The sequence below is a fragment of the Panicum virgatum genome, chromosome 3K (genome assembly GCF_016808335.1).
Source record: "Panicum virgatum strain AP13 chromosome 3K, P.virgatum_v5, whole genome shotgun sequence".
Classification (NCBI taxonomy): domain Eukaryota; kingdom Viridiplantae; phylum Streptophyta; class Magnoliopsida; order Poales; family Poaceae; genus Panicum; species Panicum virgatum.
Window position 1 is genome coordinate 29,480,975 of NC_053138.1, and position 11,647 is coordinate 29,492,621.

Here is an 11,647-nt window from a genome sequence, read left to right on the forward strand (position 1 = left end):
TGCATGGCCATAGTAATGGGAGATCGCCTATGCCTTCTTCCGTCAATGTGCTGCAAAGTGATCTCCCTCAGCTGGACGCACTAGTACACAACCGTGATTTGAAGGCATTTTCGTAAAGGCATTTTCTTAAAATGCCGAAAATGCCTTAGTTACTTAATACATAAAGGCATTTCTCTAAAATGGCCACTGAAAACGTTGCATTTGGAGGCAAAACTGAAATACACCTAAATACATACACTACTTGGGGCGTTTTGTAAAAATGCCCGCTAAGAACAGAGGCATTTTCTTCAAAAATACCTTCGTATCCTTGTCATACATGCATAAAAGCCATAGTTCTATTTGAGTTGATTTACTAATTAGTCACATCCAAAAAAGAAACCTGGAATACAACTTGAGGTAAACCATAGTTCTATTTGAGTTGATTTACTAATTAGTCACAATTGCCATTCAGTTTTCTCTTCAGGTCTTAGGAAACAAGGAATATTGTGTTACCATGTCTGGAAAAAACAAAGTGCAAGATACTAGATACCACAGCATACTCACCAGCAAAAAGGAAAGGACAAACCAGCTCAATAAAGCCTTCCAGAGAAAGTAAAGAAACCAAGAAAATTTAAGACACCACTCAATAAGGTGAGGTATACTTTTTTTGCAGATTAATTTTTACTAAACTAATAGTAGATAGATGAAAGACTTAGGAGTAAAATTTCTTTGTAGGATGAGGTGAAAGATATAAAGTGTGGCATGGACGTTGGTTTGGAGTCACCAAATAGTAAAAGGATGGCGGCATTGGGGACCATTCAGAAAACTGATAGCAAAGCTAAAGCAAGTGATGGTTATCCATTGGCAGATTGTGTTGAGGTCCTTGACAGTGTTGTTTTTAACCAAACAACCATATTGCCTCGTGCACATGGGAAGATACAGAACCTGGTAAATGCAAGTGCCCGTTGTATAGCATGGCCAAAGAAAAATGTATGTTCTGTGCGCTTAAGTGGGACCATAGAGCAAAAAAGGTCAACATCAAAATCTGAGGTTTCCAAGTTTAACAACGCTCAGGGCGCTTCACAAACCATGTCTGAAAACAAGCTAGCAAGGAGGTGTCTAAAGAAAAAACAACATCTTGATGTTAGTACATTTAAAAGTAAGTTTCTCACTCTGTTTGTTTGGCCTTCTCTTATAATCATTGATGCATATTACTCCTGTTATTTAGATTTAGTACTCCAAATACATGGTGTATTTGTCCATTATGTTACTCATCCAAGTATCTTGTTCCAAGCAGGAAGCATGAATCAAGTGAGGACGACAGGAAGGCAAGGAACATCCATTGAGTACAGAGTTAAAGTTTGATATACAGCTTGATTCGAAAAGTTTTTTTTTGTCTAATCAAGTGAGCAAGCAATTTCACTCATTCAGGAGGCAGGATATAAGGAACAATATTTGGAGATGGATATTTATTCATTTTTCTAGCTTCATTGATTGTGTTTAGTTACAGATATGGATACAAAACCAGGAACATATGAAATGTTAAGTGATTGAAAATAACAGACATGAATGTATGATCTTGTTAGTTCATTTTCAAATACAATTGCTTGATTTGGGTCACCTTTAATTTAGAAATGCCTCAATCAGCATTTGAATTTTGAGGGCATTCTGAAAAAAAATGCCCTAAGAAGTTTCAAAGGCACCTTGCATAATGCCTCCGAAAGTAGTTTAGGCATTCTGAAAATGCCTTTATCATTGATTTTTAAAGGCGTTCTGAAAAATGCCACCAAAGACTTTTTGCGTCCATGTTTTCAGCAGCATTTTCAGAAATGCCTTAAATAGTCTGTGAAGGCATTTTTGCCACTTTTGAAGGCATTTTAAAATGCCTCGTATCTTCAGTCATGTTGTAATGAGGACGTGTTTGGTGAACATGGCGAATTCAAGTTCCAGCCACCTCTCAGCGAATGCCAGAGCCATCCTTTCACCATTGCAGCCTGAAGTTGGTGGATTGATGGGCCGGGCATGGATGTGCCAGAAATGATTCAATTTGTTAGCAAGTGAGGACTAACCGTGAGGTTCCCGATGCTTCCCAGGCCTAGGGCGAGACACTTGTGTCCTCACTGTGTTCATGTCATCAGTTGTAATCTCATCATCCCTCACCCTGCACGAATCCATTTTTTTAGTTCCTGGCACTAGAGTGGAGACTACCTCGATCGACGATCAAAGTGTGTGGTATAGTGTTTTCTGTTCATATGTAGCAGTTCCTTCAGTGAAAAATGGCTGATACCTACAGCAAGTCCTTTAAATATCTCCTATCCCCCCAAAAAAACAGAGGTAAAGAAATATCCACTGCGAGCAGTAATGCAAGTGCTATGTGCCTGCAGTCATCAGTCATGCAAACACCTACCAAGATCTTTCCACGTTATTGTTTTGTACTTGGTCATCAAGAAAATCATTGCATTTCTGTTTCTGTTCATCCATGTGCGGAACTTTAGGCTGCTGGTGAGCGGCGTGGGAGGGGAAGAGGGAGGGAGAGAGACGAAGAGCATGGAGATTTGAGATCACTACTTCATTTCAATGCACTGGACTTGAAGATCGTATGTTGATTTGCGTATTAGTAAAGCATTGGACTGAGAAATATCTACTGCATTTCAATGCACCGGATTTAAAGATGGAGCAGTCTTGCATTAACAGGTTTCTGTAGTATGAAGAGTTACTGCAAATTTATACAGATAACAGTTCAGACTAGTAAGTAGTCTTCTTCGTATCCTTCTTCAGTAAAAGTAATTCTAGTTATAGACACTGATCCCCAAAGGCCCAAACAAGAACGAATCATGTGCTTTTTTTTCACATACACTGATCCAGTTTACTTCTTGAAGCGCTGTGACATTATTTGTTCAATGTTAGTTCTTCAATCGGTGTACTCCAGGACACTGATCACCAAAGTACGGAGCACTCTGGCATTGACGTTGCCGATTATTGCTTCGCTCTTTTTCTGAACGAAATTCATGCTTAACTCTGAGACGCACATCTCTGCATTGTATCAGACTGAATGGCCAACCATGCTAAAGGTGGATGTCCATATTGCTGCCGCTGAACTTCCTCGGTGTTGTGGTGAGCACCAGATCAGAAGTGCAAGTGCCGCGCCTTTCACTCGTGCAAATTCCACTGAAATAATGAAAAGCTGGATTTATAAGTCCTACAAATACGCAAATGCTGATATCGGGGGTGTACTCATGCAAAGCTAGACTGCAAAACTATTGTAACTAATCACGAGTTTCACTGAAAATTTGTCCGAATTTGCCCATGAAGAATAGCAGAATACAGATGCAAGATTACACATGAATTACAACAGTCTTTGAGAAAGCGACCAAATTGAAAGCATATCTACTCGTGCACACGAAGATCAGGCTGCAGCAGAAGCGACATCCAGGATGCCGATTGTTCAGCTCGCGCGTCACATCGGAAGATCCATGGCCGGCTGTCGTCTGCGTGTGCGTGTCCATCTCGTTCGTTGGGACCTGGGACCTGGGACCCATGACTCGAGCCAATCTGTTCCTGCGTCAACACAGATGGAGACTACTTGGACGTCTCCCATTCTGGTGGCACCGAGCACCGGCATACACTGTTCTAGAACTGAAACAATTTAGCTGCAACCGTCAGATCGGTTGATGAGTTCATTTTCGAGTACAACGACGACCTGACAATCTACAGATGACTCGGTAACTAACAATTTGCTGCACCAACTCTGTTCGCGAGAAATCATATGCTTGTGCAGTTACAAAGACACACGGCTCTCAAGATTTGCTGCTATGTAATTCAAGATTTACAAATGCAAACACGTTATATGGGCTGCAATTGATACACAGAATCATCTTCAGTAGAAACAGTTGTGCACTCAAGATGAGTTTTATTTGATCTTTGCCAAAGGGCATCTCATCGCCCTCGACAGTTTTCAAGCCTCACAGAGCCGTCAGTACAATATCAGACGACATTAGCACACGAGACATATACACACTTAAATTACATAGCTCAAGCTGGTAAGCTTCCCTTTTGCCACTCAGCAACTGGATACGAATATCCTGATCAGTAGTAAGCAGTAAGCCTTCATTGTGGAGCAAGAGTGAGCTCCTCTTAAACAACTCAGCTAGAGGATCTCTAGTTATCCCTAGCAATTAGTAAGCAGCTCTCTCATTCAAACTTGGAGCAGGTCACTGGCACTAATATTGCAGTGACCTCCGAGTTAGTAGCTTGCGAGCGTCAACATCGCTATTAGTGTAACCACTAACTGCAAAAGATACACAAAAGCAAAATGGAAGTTGAGAGTAATGAAATAGTTGTGCAACTGAACTATTGCCGGGAACAACATTTTAGAACATGTTCTTACCTCTAGTGTCATCAGTTGCAGGCTTGGACAGGCCTTGTGGGTGTGATGCTTTTCTTATCATCCTCATCATGCGGCAGGACGGTTTCAAAGGCCTGGACAAGAAGTTCCACTTTCTTCTTTCGAGCAGGAGCTAAATTTGTCACTGCCCTCCTAAGAGCATAATCGATCATCCATTCCTCTGCATTCTTCCGCTCATCCATCATTTGGTGCTTCAGGTCAACCTTCTCTGCATCTGGATCCAACTCCAGAGGAAGAAAGTTCGGTGCTCGCGGATTGAAACCTCGCAGGTATTCCTCCTCTTCGGGCGTTCTCCTCCTCCTGGAGATGATCAGTTTATTCCTTGGACATGTGGCTGACTCGGCAGGATCAAAATATACATCTCCCTTGAGGTTCATCCCGCTGAATGCACCGCATATGTCATCAATAGAAGGTTCTTTTGCATCAGCGAAATCTGCTGGTATTTGCGAAGATTGGACTGCTTCTTCAGTAGCACGAATATCTTCATAAGCATCAAGTTTTTGCAAACCTGCTTCTTCAGTGGCAGTATTACCTTCACAAGCATCAAGTTTTGGCATGGTAGTATCCTTTTGCAAACCATAACTAGCATGTGTGATATTAATATCTCCATCAGCTTCATGAGACTTAGCAGGTTTTAAAGAAGCACTTCCTGATTCACATGGTGTAATTTCAGATTTATTTTGACCACCTGCAGTTTTGATCCCATCCTCATCTTCTTGAATTACACTCTGATCAGCTTCTTGAGCGATAGCAGATTCTTTGGAAGTGTCTAGTGATATGCATTTGGTTGTTTGCAAATCATTTTGAGTGTCACCACTGTAACATGCAGATTCATCATCTTCTGCCGTGTCTTCATCAGTACCAGATTCTTCAGAGGCATCTTCCAAATTGCATTTGGTAATTTCTGGACCCATTTCAGCACCTTCTGTAACATTCTCTGCATTATCATTTAGCCCACTTTTTTCAGTGGCATTGGATTCTTCAGAAGCATCCTTCGACTTGCATGTGGTAATATCCAGTTCCACTTGAGCATCATCGACACATGTGGAGATACCACCCCTGTTGCTTTCTTGGGGATTACCAGATTCTTCAAAAGCTTCTTCCAATTTGCATGTGGTAATTTCCATTTCCTTTGGAACCATGTCATTGATGGAGCCATCTTGATAGGTTTGCTGAGCTGTAGCAGTTTCTTCAGAGATGACCTCAAGTTTGCTTCTTGTGATACAAAATTCCTTTTGAGCATCATTGTGGCCACTTGCAGGGGTGCCGTCTTGTTCAAATGCATCATCCACAGTGCCGACATATTGTTCATTGTCTGCAGTGCTATCATCTGGATTTAAACACATGGACATCAATAGATAGTCTCTGGATGTCAACATACAAAAACTAAAAGCATTTGAAGTGATAAACCTTACCTTCTGGGACAGCTCTGGAGGTTACTTCCTCGGAGAAATCCTCTCTGCATCCATCACCAGAGATAGTATTCTCAGAAATCTCCATCTCAGAGTCATCATCTGGCGTGCTTTCTTCATCCTCTGCATCCTGCTCCTGGGTGACCTCTGATTCGCCATCAGATTCCACGCTGCACACATCATCATTTGCTTCTTGATCCACGAAAGTCTCCTCTTTGCAGCTTTCTTCCAGGATAGTATTGGCACCTCCTGTTACTTCTTGGTCAGGAATCTCTGATTTGTAGACATCTTCAGAGAGCTGCTCTTCATCTCTTCCATCGGGCTCCTGCCATGCCTCCAATCTGCAAGCAACATCTTGATCTGCGATGATCTCTGCTCCACAGGCCAAATTAGAGGTGTTCTCCACATCATCATTTTCCAGTTCTTCAGCAGCATCTTCTTTGAAATCTTCAGCAGCTGATCTACCAGACTTTCCTTGTTCCTCTTCATGCTCCCCAGAAATCTCTACCCCACCAGCCTCCTCTCTCATCCTCTGTTCTTCCGCGATCTCATCATCCAAGCTATCATCGTATTCGTATCCGTGGTACCTCAGCCATGGCAACTCCTCGACAAAATCACTGCCAGTGTCAGCTCCGCTGCACTCTGACAAGCTATCCCTGATGGCACCGTGCTTCTCCTGGAACTTCAGGTGAGGCTCAGGGTCACCATCATCGCAGACAACAAGATCCTTGCCCTTCTCGCTGTCCTCGTCCGCGCCGCACCGATCGAAAACGACGAACTCCATCCTCCGCACCGTGGAGTACATCTCGTCCAGGGACATGTCGCTGCAGCTCATGTCCGAGCTCACCCTCGGGCCGGCGTACACCTCGACGAAGAAGTCGCCGACGGCCTCCTCGTCGATCAAAGGCGCGATCTTCGCGCCTCCACCTCCGCTGCCGCCGCCGCTCATGCTCTTCTCCCCTGACTTCTTGCGGAACGCCGAGACGCCCTTGAGCTTCATGCTCTGCTGCGTCTTGATGAGCCGGCGGCGCGACGCGAGGAAGCTCCGGAGAGGCACCGCCGGCGAGTGATGCGCGTGGCCGTTGAGGGAGCAGTAGGTGTAGGGGCACACGCGCAGCGCCGCGGGGCCCTCGGCGTCAGTGGCGCCCGGCGCGAGGTCGAGCGCGTCGGGGAACTTGGCCTCCTTCATGGTCGACGAGCACGTGGCGCGGCCCAGGGCGGAGCCGGAGCCAGAGCCGGGCGCCTCCTCCGGGAACAGCACCTTCCCCCTGGTCAGCACCCGCACCGCCGGCCTCCGCCTCGCGGGCGACGCCGACGCCGGCACCGACGCCACCGTCATCCGCCGCGCTGGCGACGCCGAAGCCGACACCGGCGCCACCGGCCGCGCGCGGCGCCCGGCCTTGGCGTCGGAGCTGCTGGTGCCCCTCATGTAGCTGGGCACCGGCGACATGGCCGCGCCGCCGCGGCTCCACGGGCGGCCCGGCTCGGCCAGGAAGCCGCCGCCCCTGGGCTTGGACGGAGGCGTCAGGAGCGGGTCCTTGGGCTTCTTCTTGGGCGCCTCCTTGCTCCGCACCATGGCTGCTACTCCCTCGGCGTCCGCGGCGACGGCAGCTTCTGAGATCCCTTAGCCTCCTGCAAGTTAATCCTCAGCTGGATTTCTCCTCGCCTCGGCTTGCTGTTACCAACGGTTTCTTTTCGCAATAGGTTCTTGCGTTGTTGAAACTGGAGGGTTGCTTGAACCTGCTGGCTTCTTGCGTTGATGGACGGCACGAAAGCAAGCCAAAGCGAAGCAAAGGTGATGTGAACTGAGGAGGGAGGTTGGGAGGTGGGAGAAGGAAGGGGATTAAGGGAGGGACAAGACAAGACTCGGCTTGATTGAGAATTGAGAGGAGAGCACAAGGAAAAGGTGGAAGATGGAGGATATGGGGGAGCCGAACACAGTGGGTGGGCGGCTGAAAGCGGCCGTCATCTTTGAGACTTCTCCGGAGGAAGGAAGGTGAGGAGGTCCCCCGATAATTTTTGACAACGGGCGTGCATCCTCTGGGGCGGCCATTCTGCATTTCTGGGGCCGTTTCTGCGTTGGCTTTTGCAGGCCGCATTTATGAGTTTGTGGTAAAAAAAAGTTAAAAGAGAATGGATTTTATTGCTCCACCATTAAAGTTTGCTTTAGTACTAAGTGTACTATAGTCCGTCTAGGTTAGTTAAATTTTTTTAAGTTACATGCATATTCAGCGTATTCGGTGGCGGAGCTAAAAATAAACCGTAGGGGGGCATTTTCAGCGTTCGCAAGGACATAGTGGCGGAGATAGAAATGAAGCAGCTGAAACTCAGTTTTTCAGCGTTTGCAGGGACGCGGACGCAGTGCAGCCTGCAACTTGTGCCAGACTAGGTGAGTTGTACACGAAATGGGCCTTCAAGACTTTAATTTTACATATACCTATATGTGATTTTATTTGGGCGGGCCATAGCCCACTTTTGCTGACATGCAACTTCGTCAATGTGCATATTGACAATATATGATAAATACATTGACACTATTTTTATACTAAATTCAGTAACATTTAAGTTCAAAAAAATTCAGTAACATAAATTTGTGTTACTAAACTACATAAAGCTTTAGGTATTGATGCTCAAAGTGGAAGAAACTTAGAACGAACCAAAATCAACTTATGTTTGTGATTAGAGGAAGTATTAAAAAAAGGGCGTACCCAGTGCCGTAGGCTTCCCGCACTGTGCGGGGTCTGGGGAAGAGGAAGTATAGTCCACTAATACGTCCACTAATTATAGTCCAGAGGAAGTATTAGTGGACTATAATTTATCATCTCCTGAAATCGTTAGGGAGAGGCTAGTGGCAGGCAGCAAGGGTTAAACATTTGGGTTCAAGGTTAGAGGAAGCTCTTTGGGAAGTAGGCCAGCACCACGGAGAAAACGATAACTATGACATTTGCTACGAAAAAAGAAAGTAGAGGATCCACGAACCTGTGCGTTAGCTCGACGGATGCCCATACAATTCTTTAGGAAGTTGTTGCAAACGAAGGACCCATATTTTCAATTGCAACAATGAAGGCCAGCAAAATCATCATTTAATCTACTGGTATTTGCGTAAGTCGTTCAAGTACATGAAAGTACAAAACCACTGACTATAAACAGGAGGAGCTCGGATCTAATTATGGGGAGGAAAATATATATAAGATCAGGGCTGTTCTTGAAGTTTTCTTCTCACAGGAAATCCCAATTAAAAAGGCTAAACCGGGACGCCAAGATAAGATGCTGACGTTGAAATCCACAGTACTGATGATAGAGATTTGCAAGAAGCTTTGGTGCGGATTATTGGTCTTTAATTATAGGATAGTGCGAGGCACGGGGCCCATGCCAGTATTTGGGTTCTGATGCTGGAGCACCAGATGAAAAAGCTCGGATTCCTCTTACCGCAATTCAGCGGCCGAAAGGCGCAAACAACGGTCATGACCATAATAATGAAGAAGAAGATGAACCGTGTCTGTAGATGGAAAGAATGCCCGAAAATTGAAGAGTAACGCAATTCATCAGTCTCTTGAAGGCTCTAAAAACTTCGTAGTTTCTAAAATTTGTTGTTGTTTTTTTGGCTTTGTTGATCTTCGCTGAGCGAGGTTTAGCCGTGTAGGAGTAACTAATTAATACTAACCCCAAGCACATTTTTGGCATGCTTTTTGGGGCCATTGCAATCAAGGATCGACGAAAAGCTTCTCGATCGGCAGCTGTTGCAGTTCCTGGTCGGCACTCCATATTTGAAGATGGTTTCTTAATCCGATGGCCGGAGACGAACCAATCATTAGAGCATCCATGACAAGAAGCAAAGCCCTGAAACTGAAGGCCACACGCCCACACACCTAATCCGTGGATCGATCGCCATCCTCATCTCGGGTTTCCTGGACGGATCCACGAGAACCAATCATTAGAGCATCCATATTAGTATAATGCATGGTCGATATATAGAGCTGATGTCAGTGATGCCCACGCGCAGCGCACGTGTAGCATGCGAACTCAATCTCCGGCAGCCGGTATGTGACCAAAAAAAGAGTCAAAATATTTTTTTTTCCGGTCCTCGCTTCAGTTGCCCGGCCAGCGATCTTCTGGCGTGGACTCGACCTGGCAAAATAATTAAAAAAAGATAGAAAATGAACGAGAGGGAATATTAGGTACGGCGCCCATCTGCATTCTCCCCTTTTCATTGTTTGATGGCGCCACGTCCTTTTCCATCACGAACCCTAACTACCATTAACCGATAAGCGAGCGCCGCAAATCGAGCTTGAGCGGCCGCTAACTTGCGGCGTGCTTGCGTGGCATACCAAGCGAAGCCTGCAAGAGTACAAACGCTGCGGCGGCTTGATTGCTTCATACTATGACGTCCGAAAGGCGCCAAAGATGTTAGCGCCTTTTTTTTCCGTCATCCGTGCTTCTTTTTTTTTCAGGACTTGTGCTGCTAGAGTTTTACTAGGAGTGAAGACTGAAGAGCTGTTTGCTTTTAGTTTTTTTGATTTGATGACCAAATGTCTCGAATTATTGAAGTGCTGTTACCGCCCATTCGGTGCACGGTAGTACACTAGTACGAGTGTACGACGACCTCTTCAAGATTCAGTTTACTGCATCAGCTTCATTGCGCACTAGGGACCCTTTTCTGGGACGAGTTGATTTGGGCCCTGTTTGTTTCCGCTTATAAACGGATTCTCAGTCGTCAGAACGCCAGAAGCAAGAAAATCCCACCAAACAGTCTGCGTTCGTCGCGCTTACCTCCATCGCGGCTTCAGCATGCGGCAGCCTTTTGAACTAAGAATCCGTAATCGGAAATCGCGGAGAGAATCCCGATTCTCTGGCGAGCGAGGTTGGCAGAACGCGCGGCCCACGTACACGGTCCCAAACAGGGCCTTGGTGCAGGGATAAGTTTTTTTTTGGAAATAAAAAATGGTGCAGGGATTAATGCCATGTGACGTGGTGGGAGACGGTCAAACTAAGCAAGAGATGCAGAACGTTGGAAACGGCGACACTTGGCCACTTGTGATCTTCATTCCGTACTATAAGTACTACTCCCTCCATCCAAAAAAACCGTCATTCTTTGATTTTTAGAAATTACATTTAACTGCTCGTCTTATTCAGCTTTCTTTTACAAATATTATCATTTTTGTTATGACTTATTACATCACTAATGATATTTTAATAATATTTTATTGTCTTATAATATACATAAAAATTTTGAATAAGACGAGCAGTCAAACGCAGTTTCTAAGAATCAAAGAATGACGGTTTTTTTAGACGGAGAGAATACACTAGTATAACCGCTAAAATCCAAATCATCAAAAGGGGTATCCGTGCTCTTTTTCTTTTTGGTGACAGGGAGGTAGCATGCTACTGTCCGTCAGATGGAGCAAACCTTGTACGGCAACAGAGCAGCGGCGTCATTATTCAAAAAAACAGAGCAGCGGCGAGAGTAGCAATTGCCCCGTGAGTAGTGAAGGCAGCGACGCGGCCCGCCCCCCGCGAGCGTCGCAGCGAGCGAGCCGGGGCGCACGGATCGGACGGCGCCTTGGGTTAACCACACTACACTCTCCGGGGACGCGGCGGGGACTTTTTTTTGAACTAACGGCACCGGGAGGTATAGACAGGAAATAAAAAGAAAAAAAATAATAAATTCGCTCGGTTGAATTGGGATGTTAATACAGGTTACTGCTCAACTATACTCATTGTCCGATTGGATCGGGACATCAACACGGCCAAACTCTATTCACAACGACGACAGAGGAGAAAAGGCACAACCGCAACTTCCACCTACCATCGCACTCTTGCGACTATCGAAACATCTGAAGTGTTCCAACAT

At 45.6% G+C, this 11,647-nt stretch overlaps 1 protein-coding gene and 1 long non-coding RNA gene across 3 annotated transcripts; one reads left to right on the plus strand and one right to left on the minus strand.

Annotated features, from left to right (window-relative positions):
- LOC120701395 lies at nt 1-1,599 on the plus strand. The gene is made up of 3 exons (XR_005686078.1): nt 1-630; nt 715-1,138; nt 1,277-1,599. It is a non-coding gene; the product is annotated as an uncharacterized LOC120701395 (long non-coding RNA).
- A 2,205-nt stretch (nt 1,600-3,804) lies between these two features.
- LOC120698872 (calmodulin binding protein PICBP-like) lies at nt 3,805-7,810 on the minus strand. Of its 2 annotated transcripts, XR_005685056.1 has the most exons (4): nt 5,800-7,810; nt 4,367-5,714; nt 4,164-4,267; nt 3,805-4,011 (listed from the first exon to the last, which is right to left on the minus strand). XR_005685056.1 is itself a non-coding variant. In XM_039982637.1 (3 exons), the coding sequence occupies exons 1-2, from the start codon at nt 7,370-7,372 to the stop codon at nt 4,378-4,380; spliced, it is 2,910 nt and encodes a 969-aa protein (XP_039838571.1). In that variant the 5' UTR covers nt 7,373-7,809; the 3' UTR covers nt 3,805-4,267; nt 4,367-4,377. The 2 variants fall into 2 exon arrangements, 1 of the variants encoding a protein (XP_039838571.1); XM_039982637.1 differs by having other exon boundaries at nt 3,805-4,267; nt 5,800-7,809.
- Nucleotides 7,811-11,647: the final 3,837 nt, after the last annotated feature.